We start from the raw sequence: 15,746 nt of genomic DNA, 5'->3' as shown, positions 1-15,746 counted from the left end.
CTTATCTGCATAGGAAAATATCCTTAATTTAAAGTCATTTTTTAACGCGTAATTTTTAATCTTTTGCCTTTAGATAGATCCATTAGACATACATTTTTTATTGCAAGACGTTTTTTTCGTTGTTAAATAGGTGCCAGACGCAATTTTTATTTCAAAATAATTAAAATATCATCGAAATAAGTGAAATTCCATCAACATGAATCCCAGTGAAGGATAAGTAATCACTGTGTTACTTATACTATATATAATATTCATTTTACTATTTACAGTTTTTTTGCAACAATCTACCATATCGCCTCCTTTTTCCCAACGAACCTCAAATAGGACGTTAATGTAAACTTGATAAAAACCAAATATCATCAAGAAATTAAAGACTTTTTAATGGATTTTAAACGCGATTTATTCATTGTATTATTTTCCCAAGTCTTTAATTTCAAAATGTATAATACTCGCGTAAAATCAAACTAGAAAATACAAATATCATCAAATTCATATTTATACCCAAAAGTGTAATAAATATGAAACCATCTATTAAAAATATTAGTTTACTAATTATTCAATATAAGTATTAAAAAAGGATAATATAATATAAATGATAAAGTTATTACTTACCTTTTAAGCGGACTCATGTTGATGTAATTTCACTTATTTCGATGACATTTTAGTTATTTTGAAATAAAAATTGCGTATGGCACCTATTTTACAACGAAAAAAACGTCTTGCAATAAAAAAATTATGTCTGATGGATCTATCTAAAGGCAAAAGATTAAAAATTACGCGTTAAAAAATGACTTTAAATTAAGGATATTTTCCTGTGCAGATAAGATGCGCACTAATAAACGCAACCACTGCGGCCAGCCAGACAGCCCGGACTCTAACCGAAATAGCAAGAGAAACAGTATATCAAAAAACCAACTATACTAAAATGACTTTTTTTTAAACGTTGCTAGCTCCCGTACCACCCCTGATGTTCACCGTCCCACTAATTATAAATGTTTGTTGTATTTGGTTCCCTCCTCATTTTCTTTTTCATACTGGGATCACCAAATTGTTATAATTTACCTGTTGTAAATTGTCAGTTGTCACTGTCACTGTCTGACAGTTTCAACGTCCTATGACCGTACGCGTCGCGTACCTCAAAGAGTATAGTAATATAGAGGCGTACCTACTCGCCATAGATTACGTAGTAACTAATACTAATTAATCTGTGGCCATAGAACAACTTGCTCTGTGTCATACTTCATAGAACTAGGTTGAATTGTGGTTGAATCCTACCAAGAATCCTTGTGTTCTGATCGCTCGCCAGCTCATTGTTCACGAAAAATTTATTGTGTTTTAATTCTTATAAACTAGCATTAGTACTGTTGTACTAACCGTGCTGATTTAACGTGTGTACCGATTTTGGAGATTTGTGCAACGTATTCATTTAAAATGAACCCATACCAAGTAAGTAAATACGTGAGTGTAAATGCATGGTCGGTAACCTTGTTTTGTTTATCACAAATGCAAACAGAATCGAGAGAGATTTAACACCGCTTTCGTTTTAAGGGGCCACCGCAGTATCTACACAATATCGGGTTTAGCAACAGTGCACCACAGTCGTTTGGAAATCCAATGCCAATGCAGGGTTTCCCTACTATGGGATACCCGGCGCCACAACAGGGCTACCCGAATGCTCAACAACCGTATCCACAAAGTAGTTATCCTGGTCAGGGGTATCCACAGAGCCAGGGTTACACACAGCAGAGCCAGGGCTATCCACAACAGAGTCAGGGTTACGGTCAACAAAGTCAAGGCTACTCACAACAAAGTCAGGGTTATTCAATGCCAAATACTGCTCAAGCGTACCCAAATGCTCAAGGGGGGTACCCCGCAGCTCAACCTGGGTATGGCCAAGCTACAACTCAGACAAGTGCTGGCTATCCTCAGTCAAACCAATACCAAGGATACCCTCCTGCTCAAAGTCATCAAGCTTATAATGTATCGAGCCCAGTAGCTAGCCAACCTAAGGTATGTTAACTTCATTTTCATGTGCTATGTGCTAAATCTATTTGTGATAAGCAAAACATTGGTGCTATGACTATGCTTTTGTGTGTAAGACTAACCCGCTTGAATCCTTTTGGCAGAATGTTTTAATTTGATCACAATTTCTATATTAACTGCTCTAAATGCCTCCCTGTGTTCTAAAACATTGTTTGTATTTAGTTAAAACTTCAGAATTAAAGAAAAATTTTAACAGTAGAACTCTAATTATCCGAACTCCGACTATCCGAATCGCCGATTATCCGAATCACAAAAAATTGTCCAAAAAAAGTCTAAGTGGAAAGTTAAGGTCTAAACATAAACAATGATTTTTATTTCTAAACTTGTATATAAGTACATTTTATTTATATTTAAAACATGTGAAAATTTCATGTTTCTTTCATTTGATTCAATAAAAAATAGTGCAATATCAAAACGTAGCTTTTATTCTCTCCAATGGCAATTTTTTTTTTTAATCCGATTATCCGAATATTTGATTATCCGAATGGGTCTCGGTCCCCATTAATTCGGATAATCGGAGTTCTACTGTATTAATATTGCATTTCCTTCTTGAACACAAAAATAATGTGTAACATCTTCTTAAATGATTACTATTATGTTTGTTAGACACTACAGAAAAAGTTCTTTTATTATAGAATAGGTTTTTTTTCTATATCTCATTATAAATTTTAATAACAAGTTCTTCATATCAGAACATCTCAACATAACAGTAAAAAATAATTACTACTTTCTTTTTACCACATTGAATTATCTTTTAACTAAATATATTAAACATTCATAATTAGAGGTAGGGACTAATAACTGTCAATTATTTTTCAAGTGCTATAAAGTAACAGTAATTTCATAATTATATATCATACAAAGTAACATAAACTTCATTTGTTTGCTCAGACAGGATCACTGATAGCCCAAAAGCTAGGCCTTGCTCTGGCACGGTGAAAGACGCTGTTCTTTCTCGGGTATCTAAATATCTCTATACCAAATTTCATGCAAATTGGTTCAGTAGTTAAAGCGTGATTGAGTAACAGACAGACAGACAGAGTTACTTTCGCATTTATAATATTAGTATGGATTTGAATGCTATAAAACTAAATAAACAATTATGAACTTCATTGTTACATTATCTACATACTCATCATAATTTATAATTGTGAAATACTGTCTTATTATAATATCAATGAAATGATACATGTTATGAGTCAGAATTTACTATTTGTAATGTTAATTTGAATCTAACTATCTGTACAGTCTCACATGGCATACTGCCAGCATTTATTTTGTTCTAGAAAATTTTTAGATCCCAATGTTTTAGGATAAATAACCCATTATATATAGTACATTGAATAATATATGAATATATGTGTCGATTATTATTGATAGTCTTTAAATTTCGTTAGATTAGTCGATTAGTCTTTAAATATTGATAGACTTATTCCATATTATATTTCACACATACTTAGTTAGCTCATAACAAGTTGTTTCTCCATAAATAAATTATCCAGTATGTAAACAATATGATAAGAGGTTGTTATCATGATAGAGAACAAGGACCTTTATCAATCTAACAACACAAGTACTTGATGATTCACTAATTAATAATGGCATGTTTACACAGTTGAGGTGTTACGAAATACAAACAAAATTACCATGAAACTACCCACACAAGCCTTCAATAATTCTAAGCTATATTGACACTTGACTTTCATAATATGTACATAGTCTTAAAATATGTTTTCCTTATTGGAAAATTTGTATAGAATCATTTTTAAAACATACTATTTTCATTGAGATTGTTCTTATATCACTTATCAGTAAGTACACAATTGTTTCTGTTCTATAAAATATTTTGAAACTGTTTTACTATTCTACGTTAATGCTTCGCCTTTCCTTAATTGTTTAATTTCCTCCTTCCTACACGAAGTTTGCACTCTTAATTTGGTATAAAACACCTTCAAAGACGTTAAAAAATTTCTATTATACGATGTTGGTGATACCTACACTCGTTTTGACTCTATTCAAGGAACAGTTTACGGCAATTACATTGTTATGCTCACTTCGTCTCTCCGCACACATTTATCACAATAACCTACGATTCAGTCTTGACTCCGATCTTCTCTATAATGGATGTAGAATCAAATAACCGTATTGTTTTCAAAATAAACGAATAATTGTGTTACTGTGGTGATGTAATGCGTATGTATTTGGATGCATGTGACTTTTGTATTTGTGAAAGTTAAAAGGGAATCAATTAATATGTCCTCGGCGACGTCTAATTCAAAACGGAGTGCTTATAGAGCGTCATTGGGTGGAAGGCGTGGATATAAGTCATTTCGCTATACGGTATCTGCCTTATTTGATAAGTTTTATTGCTCTGCTAACATATCTGTTTAGAATATCCTATATTCACATGAGATCTTGATTAATCGCCCCATTGAATGAATGGAAGAGAATATGACCAGTACCATGTGAAGTTATAAAAATTATCAAGCTGCGTAGATCGCAGAATATACTTCCGTTACAATATCTATTCTTGTTTACCTTAAAAACATCATGCTTCCAAATATTGCATTCCAGCAAATAGTAAACACAATCGAAACTTGTAAGCTTCAGTTGTGTGAAATTCTCTAATACCAAAAAGTACTAGTTAATCGTCGCATACACTATCATCCACTTAACCACCTCCTTAACAATTCAAACTCTTTTAACGTTAATATATCACAAATAACCCTACTAATAGTTTGGAAAATTTACAGTCAAAACCGACAGTAGTGCCAGTGAATCCCTTCGATCCCCGCGAAGATGCGGCCGTTCTCCGCAAGGCGATGAAAGGCTTCGGCACTGATGAGAAGTCCATCATCCAAGTGCTGACCAGACGCAGCAATGAACAACGTCTCCGGATTGCTTTTGAGTTCAAGACGTTGTATGGAAAGGTTTGTATTCACTTATGCTCGTATTTACGCTATTTGTACTAATTTTTCTGTAGTAAGTCTTGAGTATTTCACTCCAAATAAAATGTAGGGTTATTATTAATGTTTACATAATAATATATAAACGACAGTTTAGGAAATTTGAAAGTAATACTTTTAAGCAAACTAACTTCTCTAATTATGACACAGAATATTCGTACCTAGAAATCGTGAGAAAATAAAAACAAAGAAAATATGTTCTTATAATAGAGTTCTTATTTAGTACGTAGTAAAAAAGAGCTGTATGAATGTTCTGTATTAGTAGGATCGTCACATGAGCAGTTAGAAATTAAAAAGCAGAATCTGATTATATCGGGTGCCATGATTTAGTTTTTATCCTTCTTTATTTACCTGTTATTTCATCGTTATTAATAGTTAATTGTATACTCAGTGTATTACCTACACATCGTCATGCGCTGACGTTTATGTCAAACGTAAGCGCATACGTGAATGTGGGAGTATTGCTTTTTTCTTTAAAGAAAAATGATTCATAAAATCATCAACCAGCAAGGAAAGAAGATCTGCGTCAGCGTGAATCATAATGTGTTATCTAGATAGAGCGTCATACGTTTAAAGTTGTGTAATAACTAAATGTTACATTACATTTACCGGTTGACGTAGATGGTCGAGATATTGTCAGGGGTCAGAGCAACAGTCCTTGTACGTACTTGAATAATTTATAACTACATTTATTATAAATCCGAGTTAATATTTCCAATAGGTATGGAATCTGTCAACATAGAAATGTTAAATGTATAAACCGTTTTTCACTATAGGGCTTGCCAAAGAATAACATAATATTAAGCCTACATACGATACGCTTTATACATTACGCTCCTTGTTTTGTCTTAGTTGGATGATAAGAAAAAATGAATCGAAAGGGCTTTATGTAGGTTTCCTACATGCATATATACATACATGCATTGCACGTATAGAGGTCGAGTACACTTTCGATTACTTAATATTCGCGATGAACAATCGATATTTAATAGATCCTCATATTACATGCGTTACATAATGATTACAAGACTTAGAAATACTAGAGGTATACAACAGTAAAAGTGAATGAAGGAATCCCTTTTTTTCCACAGATTGTAAATTGGCTATTCATGCCTATTTGTGTTCGGATGCCAACTTTACATAAAAGTGGACATCTGAAAGTATCATTTCTATTTGAAACTAGACATATACATATAAAAGGTAAAATAGTCACATGGGTCTATCCGTAGGAATAAAATATATGACGTAAAACCACGTATCTTTCGTCGGATGTCGTGCAATCGTGGTTGTCGTGGTTAAGGTCGAAACCACTGATTATGGTGCAATAGCCCACAAGTACTTACAACTAATTCGCCAAATATTACAATTTACAGTAAAAACTGTAATAGTAGTGCTATTTGAAATATTTATCTAGACATAAATATTCCAATTTTACGATGTCGCCGTTAACACACACCTTCCATTAAGATATTGCTTTTACGGTTGTAAATAACTCGTTTTAATTAAATAGGCAATTATTAATTGGTGCCACGCCTAATTTCATGTTACTTCTTCTATTAAAATGATCGCAAAAACCGTAATTGTATAACCAAAAATTAAAACTAACAAAGTGATATAGGTATGTCGGGCTAAATATACATAATATTATAAATTACTACATAGTATATAACAAAGTCGCTTGCTTTTGTCGGTTTGTTTGTTCATACTTGGGCCTTGGGGTACAAATTTATCTGGTTAGGAATTATTATTAGGTCTTTAGTTACATTTTAATGTTCATCGTACACAATATTATTACATTGTGTATTAATTATTTATCTAGAACTGCTACTGGAGTGAAATTTAGGATAAATAACTTTTCTATATATATCAAATACCATAATACGATAAGACCGCCCTCTGTACATATTATAACTTGTATCATTCTTTTTTGTTATCTTGTATTTTTGTGTGCAATAAAGAATTTTTCATTCATTCATTCAAATTTCAAATACCAGTTAAAATCTGGAAAAGCTTAATTCATAACCAATCCCTGTATCCTAAAATTGACAAAATAGAACATATATATAGGCCAGGATCTTATAACCAGAGGCAATTACCGCTTAGAATGAATTCCAGCATTATTATGTTTTAATAATCATCTGCATTCCCAGGAACTCGTATCTGACCTAAAGAGTGAGACCAGCGGCAAGTTCGAAGACCTCCTGGTAGCGTTGATGACACCTTTACCCCAGTTCTACGCCAAGGAGCTGCATGACGCCACAGCGGGGATCGGTACTGATGAAGACGTGCTCATAGAAGTCATGTGCACTATGTCCAACCATGAGATACATGTCATCAAGCAGGCGTATACAGCCAGTAAGTTTGCGTACCATTTATAGGTTGAAGTAGGAAAATCCGTTTATATCGTTTTTGTTTGGATGTCTATGTTTTGTTTTCTGTTGAAGACTATTTTTTACAAGCCCTGTTGAATATTCGGTGAATATAAGTGGCCCAAATAAACAAAACTTACATAAAAAATCTAATTCACGATGTAGGCTTATATTGACTAATAAAATAGATCGAGTGTTTGTGTTTGAGCTGAAACTGTTTAATTTTATGGGACAAATAAAAATGACGGAATATAAATCTGTTTTATGGTTGCAGAATTGACATTTACGTTCATGTTTATCAAAAAAACAAAAACATTGTAGTACTCCATTTATTTAGGCCGTGCTATCTGCATAGTGCCACAAGCATTTAAAATACAGTTATTTGAAGTTTGAACCGCGATGCACACGTTGATAATGTAAAATGGCCTTGATTTCCAATGAACAGTTTCCTGTCAAAGTACATGAGTGCCGGCAGAACTGGATTTGCAATAAATGGAAATTATCTGCTTGGTTACTTCCCCTATTTTAAGAGGATAATAGAAGATTCTGAGACTGCTGTGTTAATCATGCCTTGTTATGAGGAGTTCAAAAATAGACCGAAAGGAGAAGGACATTAGATCTGTTTTTGAATGGTAGAGCCATGAAACAATGTAATAAAAATGATAACGTTGGGAATGGTACTGCAACAGGAAGGAAAACAGTTTAAATCGCTGTTATGTTATGCGAATCAGTCCCCCTAATAAAAACTATAAACTTGTCAATATCTTTTCAATTTACGAATCTATAAAAATGTTTCTCGTGATTGTACTGTATAGTATACTTTTTCAGAACAATGTTAACAGAAATGTAAATCCATAAAATAATAAATGTAAAACATATAATATAACAGTCGTTTACTCATACAGTGCAATCACACAAAAAATATTATTTCCCGTAGGTACATTATGAGCTAAAAAATAACATCGCATTAATCTTTTGGTACTAACAATAATACCAATAGGTACGTAAATCCAGTCGATCTTACGAGACGGGGAAACACAATCGCTTGGTTGTCAGCCAAACGGTGACGTAACATGCTCTTACAAGCTCGTGACTCATACCTACGTCATGCTATTGATTTTTCAAGTTCGCAATGCCTATAGTCATTATACAGGAGTTGATTTTTTGCAGCAAAACTAGTTCTTATTTCCTAGTCTTTGTGGAGTATACTTAGCCATTGTTATATTATATTATCTTCTGTATAGAAATATGGTTACTTTGTTCAGATTCAAAGCTCAAACTCAAACATTTATTTATTCAACTAGCGGTCCGTCCCGGCTTCGCCCGTGGTACATGTTCACGTTTTCTCTACATAGGTAAGAACCATCCTCGAACTTCAAGGAATATTATAAAAAAAAGAATTAACGAAATCGGTTAAGCCGTTCTCAAGTTATGCGCTTACCAACACATTTTGGGATTCATTTTTATATTATAAGAAGATTAGACTTCTTCTAGAAGCACTTTTGAAACGTCATAAAATATTTTTACCATTTACCTCGTATTCAGAAAGCAGTATCTATGTAGAAGTACAGACAAGAAACTCCATAAGTTACCAACCAATTTATGACATGTGCAAAAAAATGTGACTTTTGCTTAGCCTAAAAAGCGCTAGGTATGACGTATAGACTACAAGCCCGCATAGGAAAAAAATATGGGTCAAATGAACCACCAGGGGACATATCTAGAACGATAGCAGAGCAAAAAATAATAAGATTCATCACTATGCCGTCACTTGTAAGCTGTCCAACTGAGTGCAGATGAGAATTGAAAAGTACAGGTAGACTCGGTAAATTTTGGTCATTTGACCATGTACGGCATTCTTAACCATCGATAGATCCATTAAAAATAATAAGAAACCGCTCAGTGCCGTACAAAAATGGTGGTCCACCAAGTCGGAATTTTTATTTAATTTCCGAGAGTTACCGGGGGTAAATTTGGTCATTTGACCATGTACGGCATCTGTGTCATACTATGCCTATACTGCTTTTAATCCATTATTCCGCAACGCCGTACAAAAATCATGGGGACAAGGGGAAAAAATCGAGAGTTGCAATCCCCTCTCTTTCCCCACTCCAGGGGGTCATTTGACACAACACGAAATAAATTTATTTTTAAAGTATTTTATGCATAGATAATATTTTTTCATGTGCCGTACATTTTCGTTGGTTCAAAGGGGAAAAATCTGAAAAAGAAAAAATCCATATAACGAAATGTTTGCTTTATATTTTGATAATAAAATATAAATATACATTAATATTAAGAAGCTCGAGGTGGTTAATTATCACCTTGGAAAGTCGGAGTCAGGTGGAATGGACTCCGTTAAATTGATGAACTAATAAAGAAGCTATGAACGAAAAGATGTGAATTATATGCAATCTTTAGAAAAATTTATCTTTTATCTCTAGACTTTGTGGACCACCATTTTTGTACGGCACTGAGCGGTTTCTTATTATTTTTAATGGATCTATCGATGGTTAAGAATGCCGTACATGGTCAAATGACCAAAATTTACCGAGTCTACCTGTACTTTTCAATTCTCATCTGCACTCAGTTGGACAGCTTACAAGTGACGGCATAGTGATGAATCTTATTATTTTTTGCTCTGCTATCGTTCTAGATATGTCCCCTGGTGGTTCATTTGACCCATATTTTTTTCCTATGCGGGCTTGTAGTCTAGTATACCCGACTTCAGGAATGCTGCTTTTTAAACTATAACCAATTATTATTTGACAAACATACAACCATATTGTTATCTACGTAAAAGTATAAAGTATAAGCCTGTTATCGCACGAATAATAATTTAAAGGAAATAAAGTCTATTTTTTGTGGTAGTTCATTAAAATTTACTCATTAGATAAACCGTTATTCTAGTTATTTATTTTTGGTATGTTATGTATTATCCTTATATTTTATCTGTTGAATGATAGAAAAACATACAAACACCAAATACGCTTATTTGTCCTTTTCCAAAGTAGTTTTTAATAGAACTAATATTTTTCCAGTATACGGAACCCTGTTGGAAGATGATTTGCGAGGCGACACATCGGGCAACTTTAAACGGCTCATGACCTCTCTGTGCATGGTAAGTTGAACCATAACATTCATAAAATTAAGTATCATTTTCCTTTACACAACACTCAAACTAAATGCCTCATGTACACATTCAAATGAAGATATAAAGCAGTTTCTTTTAATTTCAGGGTAATAGATCTGAAGATTTCCATGTTGATCAAGCGAAGGCGAGGGAAGATGCAAGAAGTCTACTACAAGCCGGTAAGTTTATTTAAGACACTATACATAGTTAAAAAAATTGTTTTAAAAATATGATGATGTGCATGCGCACAATTTTAATAATAGATTAGTCATACTCTTGAATAAAGTTATCTATGTCTATTTTTTTATTATAATAATATAACAAAATCGAATTAAAACCAATAAATATTCCTAAATTTACTTATCGATTATTTGCCAAAAAATCATTTAATACGACCATACATGTCTTTCTACTATCAGCTATTCAGATTTTTTCCTCGCATGAAAATTACATAAAATAACCCTCAATAATATATATCTAAACAATTCCCAGGTGAACTACGCCTCGGTACAGACGAGTCGGTATTCAACGCGGTACTATGTTCCCGCTCGTTCCCGCAACTGGCGGCCATTTTCCAAGAGTACCAGTTCCTCACTGGACACGACATCGATGACGCGATCAAAGCTGAGTTCTCTGGCGATTTGGAGAAGGCTATGCGTGCTATTGGTAAGTTATTTTTGCTATAAGTAAATGACCAAGTATTTTTTTTTTATTATTATTTAGATGTATTCTTATTTACTTGTACTCCATGGTTCTATAATTAATATCTCTGAAGATATTAAAATCTGGGTAAATAATTTCAATATTAAATTATGCATTCTTGGTAAAATGAAAAGCAATGAGAAAATAATCGTATCCACTTGCCAGAAAAGCCAATCATAATAATCGATATATTTTGGACAAACTTATTGATGAAATAGTTAAAATTTAAATTTATAAAGAAAGAGTTAAAATTTGCTACATGTCATGTTTACTATAACTAGAATGAAATGAACGTAAGAGGGGAATGATAAAGTTAATTACTTCGTACGTCCAATGAAAGTGATCGCATAAGCTTGGTTTCAACACATATATTATAGCGAACTTCTCCCCCATTCCCATTTCTCCAGAAATAACTATTTCGGTAGCTTAATACAATGTTCAAAATAATTTTCCAGTGAAAGTGGTCCGCAACAAGCCATTATTCTTCGCGGAACGTCTCCACAAGTCCATGAAGGGTCTGGGCACCAACGACCGGCAGCTCATCCGCATCATGGTGACGCGCTGCGAAGTAGATCTGGGCGATATCGCGGAGATGTTCCAGGCCAAGTACGGGGAGTCGCTGCAGAGCTGGATAGAGGTAAGTGTAGGCCCTAAAATGTCAATTTAACCAGGGTTTTCTATAAAATTCCTAAAAATTGGTGCCGGATTTCTTGTTCGTCCAAGTATGGGTAATCTGCAGAGCTGAATAAAGGTAAGTTTAGGCTGTAAATTCCAAATTACCCAGTACATTGTGCTCTTCGTGGTGAGGCTGCACAAGTCCATGAAGGGTCTGGGCACCAACGACCGGCAGCTCATCCGCATCATGGTGACGCGATGTGAAGCAGATCTGGGCGATATCGCGGAGATGTTCCAGGCCAAGTACGGGGAGTCGCTGCAGAGCTGGATAGAGGTTAGTGTGGGCTTTAAAATGTCCATATTTTTATTTTTATTTATCCAGGGTTTTCTTTAAAATTCCTTTAAAAGAGCTGCCAGATTTCGTGTTCTTCAAAATACGGGTAGTCTGCAGAGCTGGATAGAGGTAATTTAGACTTTAACGTTAGAATTTACTAAGGAGATTCTTTAAAATCCCATAAAAATAGCTGTCAAATTGAGTGTTCTTCAAATTCTGGGTAGTCTGCAGAGCTGGATAGAGGTGAGTACAGACTACAGACTTTAAAATGACAATATACCCAGAAGATTACTTAATACTCCATAAACATTACTGCCAAGTGCCAAGTATATTCTTTAAAGATTTCGTGTTCTCCTAAGGTCTACAATGAAGTGTTAATAAAATAAATAAAAATTGTTTGATGCAAAACTCTGCCTACGCATCCATTTTAAATGATAAACTTTGAACCTTACTACCACGAAATAAGAAGTTACATATTTTTGATTATTGGTTCAGAAAAATTCTTGTATAATCTAAGTTCATATTTGTAGTAGTAATTTTATTAAGTTTTATCTTCTTTCAGGGCGACTGCTCCGGACACTACAAGAAATGCCTCCTGGGATTACTAGGTTTATATTAACCTTGCTAAAAGTCACAAATAATATGCACTTGTATGCATATTTGTGTAATAGTCTAAGAGCTGGTTCTAAATAACAGAACATAATATATAGATTATAATATAATATGTCGTGTTTCCGAAGTGCAACAATATTTTGATTTGTAAATGTCTATTAAAACCTTTCTAGTATTTTTGGACATTAACTAAATTATTATTACTACGTGTACTGGATTTTGGTAGCTAGCTCTTGGACTATAAGTATTGTGTCAATCTCAAATTGTTTTTAGGTTATATTTTTATTAATGTCAGTGTCATCTATCGATCTGTTTCGCAAGTTGCATAGATGGCAATAATTTGTAACTTGATTTTACAGTAGGTTTAAAAAACTGTATTTATTTATATTTTTCTTATATAGAGTAGAAGTTACATTTTTGGCTTTTACCGTCCAATTTGATCTGATAAATAGGTATTTTAACTCCCTATTTACGTTTTGATACAAAACTATTTTATTATTGATTAAAATTACTACTTTTTATTTATATAATATATCTGAAGAAATATTCTGTTATAATATTCGATAATTAAGTTCTATAATAAAATAAGTACAATTAAAATACCTAAATGTCTTGTGTCTGATAAGATTACTATGCCTTGTGAATTGTGATCTTTATTTAAATTTGCGAAAGAAAATAATTCATGTTAAAGGAATTTAACCGGATTTAAAACGCATTCTCAATTAAAATGTCTTAATATTTGTGACCACGCCCGCTCTTATTATTGCACAAAAAGCTGTTTTTATATAATGGGAATAAAATGCGTTTTAATTCTGTTAAATTGTTAACAAATATTTAATACTCGCGTTAAAACAATGTGTACTGTGAGACTTAAATTTTATGCCCCAGAAATTTCAAATTATTACAATTAATATTTTTAATTCAAATTAGAAGTTTTTCTACAATAATATATTTCTAAGAATTTATATGTTCTCACACACGTTGGTGCATTTAAAAAAGACTTAAATTTTGTATTCGTAAATTTTAAACCTATACACGAACCCAGCGATTAATTGTAAAATTTAACATTTTTATAACGCCTATTGCACCTAACCCTGTAAAATAAGTTATATTGAGAGAAATACCTAAACTTGAGAGTGAGCCTACAGGTTCTGAAAATTATCTATTAGCTTTTATATTATTATAAATTGTAACAATTTTTTTGAAGTGAAACTTCTTTAGGCGCATTGAGAATTAAATTTCAAGGTTTCATGGCGATACCGTCACGTCATAGAGTAAGGCGACGATTTTGGTATCGAATATGCCAAAGAAGTTTCACTTCTAACACGCTCTAAATTTTTTTTTAACAATGTTATAAATATAAAATCACGCCGATTTTAATAACACATACACGACACTTAGAAATAGGTTAATAAATTTATTATTCAAACACATAATTAAAACAATAATTTACAACTTGGGCTCACTCTACAAATATATAAAAAATCACAATGTATCTCTTATTCTATTCTCCTTGTATGTGTTAAACAGCGAATCTCCTTTATGATATGATTAATACATAATATTCCTAAATAGTAAATAATTTACCCAGTTATGCTTCATGTGCCTTTAACTGTTCGCGGCCAATATATATTTTCAGTGTTATATTTATGAATATTTTCAATTGTACACTTAAATGTTATACGATATAATAAATGGATCTATTAATAATATTATTGTTTTATTTTGGTTTTAATTTACTGGTTATATACGTCCGCTATAAGATTTTTAATCAACAAGGGATCTGAGTTATAATTGTTTGTAAGTATCTCTCATCTTGACACAGTGATTTGTTTCCATCGGTACGGTTTCTTCTCAGGAAGTGCTGGTGCGAATTTAAAAATATTACAGTGTTTTGATAGCCTTTTTACCGAGGAAATAAAACTAAACCAATTAAGAGCAAAGCGCCAATAAAAATATTGCAAATATAAACAAATCTTCGTCAATTATTCCTAATTAAAATCTCGAAAACAAAATAAAATTTCCTGTCTCTTGTATAGTATCGGGCAGATGATCTATTTTCTATACGTTTATGTATGTGTCCTGTCAGACAGAAGAACAATCATCAGAATCCGTCCACCCCGTTGAAAATTTAGGTAACAATATAGTGACCTTTTTGCTCGTTACCTTTTACCGTGGATGCCTGGTAGAGATCACTACTTAGTGATAAGGCAGCCAAGTTAGTTGTACTCTGTTTTTAGTTGTAAGTTATTGTAAGGTTTCCTATTTGTTCAACTCATGAAGAGTTAAATAAATAAATAAATAACAAACCCAAACAATAAAAAACAGTCCAACTGAGAACCTCTTTTTATTAAACTCCAAAGCACTCCAAAGTTACGAGAATCATATCAGTTCTTCGGCCTCCTCTCACCTGAGCGCACGTATGTTACTAAATTTTCTATCTGTACTTTCTAATTGCCAAATCTACATTAAAGCCTCATTTTATTTTATCTACTCGACTGGCATTTTTTTATTTTCCACTTCACAAACAACATTAGTGGTCCTTCGAGCCGGATCATGTTCCGCACACCAAAGGGGACACGCAGTTCGAGAGCACGTGGTGCGGCAAGCCAAGAAGGGCACGTGGTTGCCGCAAAATCTTCTCATCTGCGGTTACACGTGGGGAGCATAAAATCGGAACCAGCGCTAAATTTGGATAAGAAAACCCCAGTCGAGTCACACGTGGCAATGGCGGCAAGTAGTCGAGGTTCTCAAGCGTCGAACACATCGAAGTCGGCTCGGCGCAAACAGTTATTATTGGAAGCCGCTAAAAAGAAAGCGGAAATTGAAATAGATTTAATAAATAAAACGTTAGAAGCAGATTTGGCCGCGCTTAGTGACGAAGAGGAGGAACAAAAGGTATACTGCAGTTCACTTATCAGGGAGCCTGTTCGCAGCCACGTGGAGGAATGGGTGGAAAGCCAGCACATCGA

General features: G+C 33.4%; 1 protein-coding gene across 3 annotated transcripts; it reads left to right on the top strand.

Annotated features, from left to right (window-relative positions):
- The first annotated feature begins 1,268 nt into the window (after positions 1-1,268).
- Positions 1,269-14,484, top strand: LOC123690933 (annexin B9-like). Of its 3 annotated transcripts, XM_045635090.1 has the most exons (9): positions 1,269-1,446; positions 1,549-2,010; positions 4,797-4,973; positions 7,160-7,364; positions 10,420-10,499; positions 10,618-10,690; positions 11,004-11,177; positions 11,669-11,850; positions 12,725-14,484. In XM_045635090.1, exons 1-9 carry the CDS (start codon positions 1,432-1,434, stop codon positions 12,779-12,781), a joined length of 1,425 nt encoding a protein of 474 aa, XP_045491046.1. In that variant the 5' UTR covers positions 1,269-1,431; the 3' UTR covers positions 12,782-14,484. The 3 variants fall into 3 exon arrangements, with proteins under 3 accessions (XP_045491046.1, XP_045491048.1, XP_045491047.1); XM_045635092.1 differs by lacking the exon at positions 1,549-2,010; XM_045635091.1 differs by lacking the exons at positions 1,269-1,446; positions 1,549-2,010 and adding an exon at positions 4,148-4,383.
- The last annotated feature ends 1,262 nt before the right edge of the window (positions 14,485-15,746 follow it).

This window comes from Colias croceus, chromosome 4 (assembly GCF_905220415.1).
Source record: "Colias croceus chromosome 4, ilColCroc2.1".
NCBI lineage: Eukaryota > Metazoa > Arthropoda > Insecta > Lepidoptera > Pieridae > Colias > Colias croceus.
Note: the sequence above shows the minus strand (reverse complement) of the source record. Positions and strands in the feature narration are given on the sequence as shown.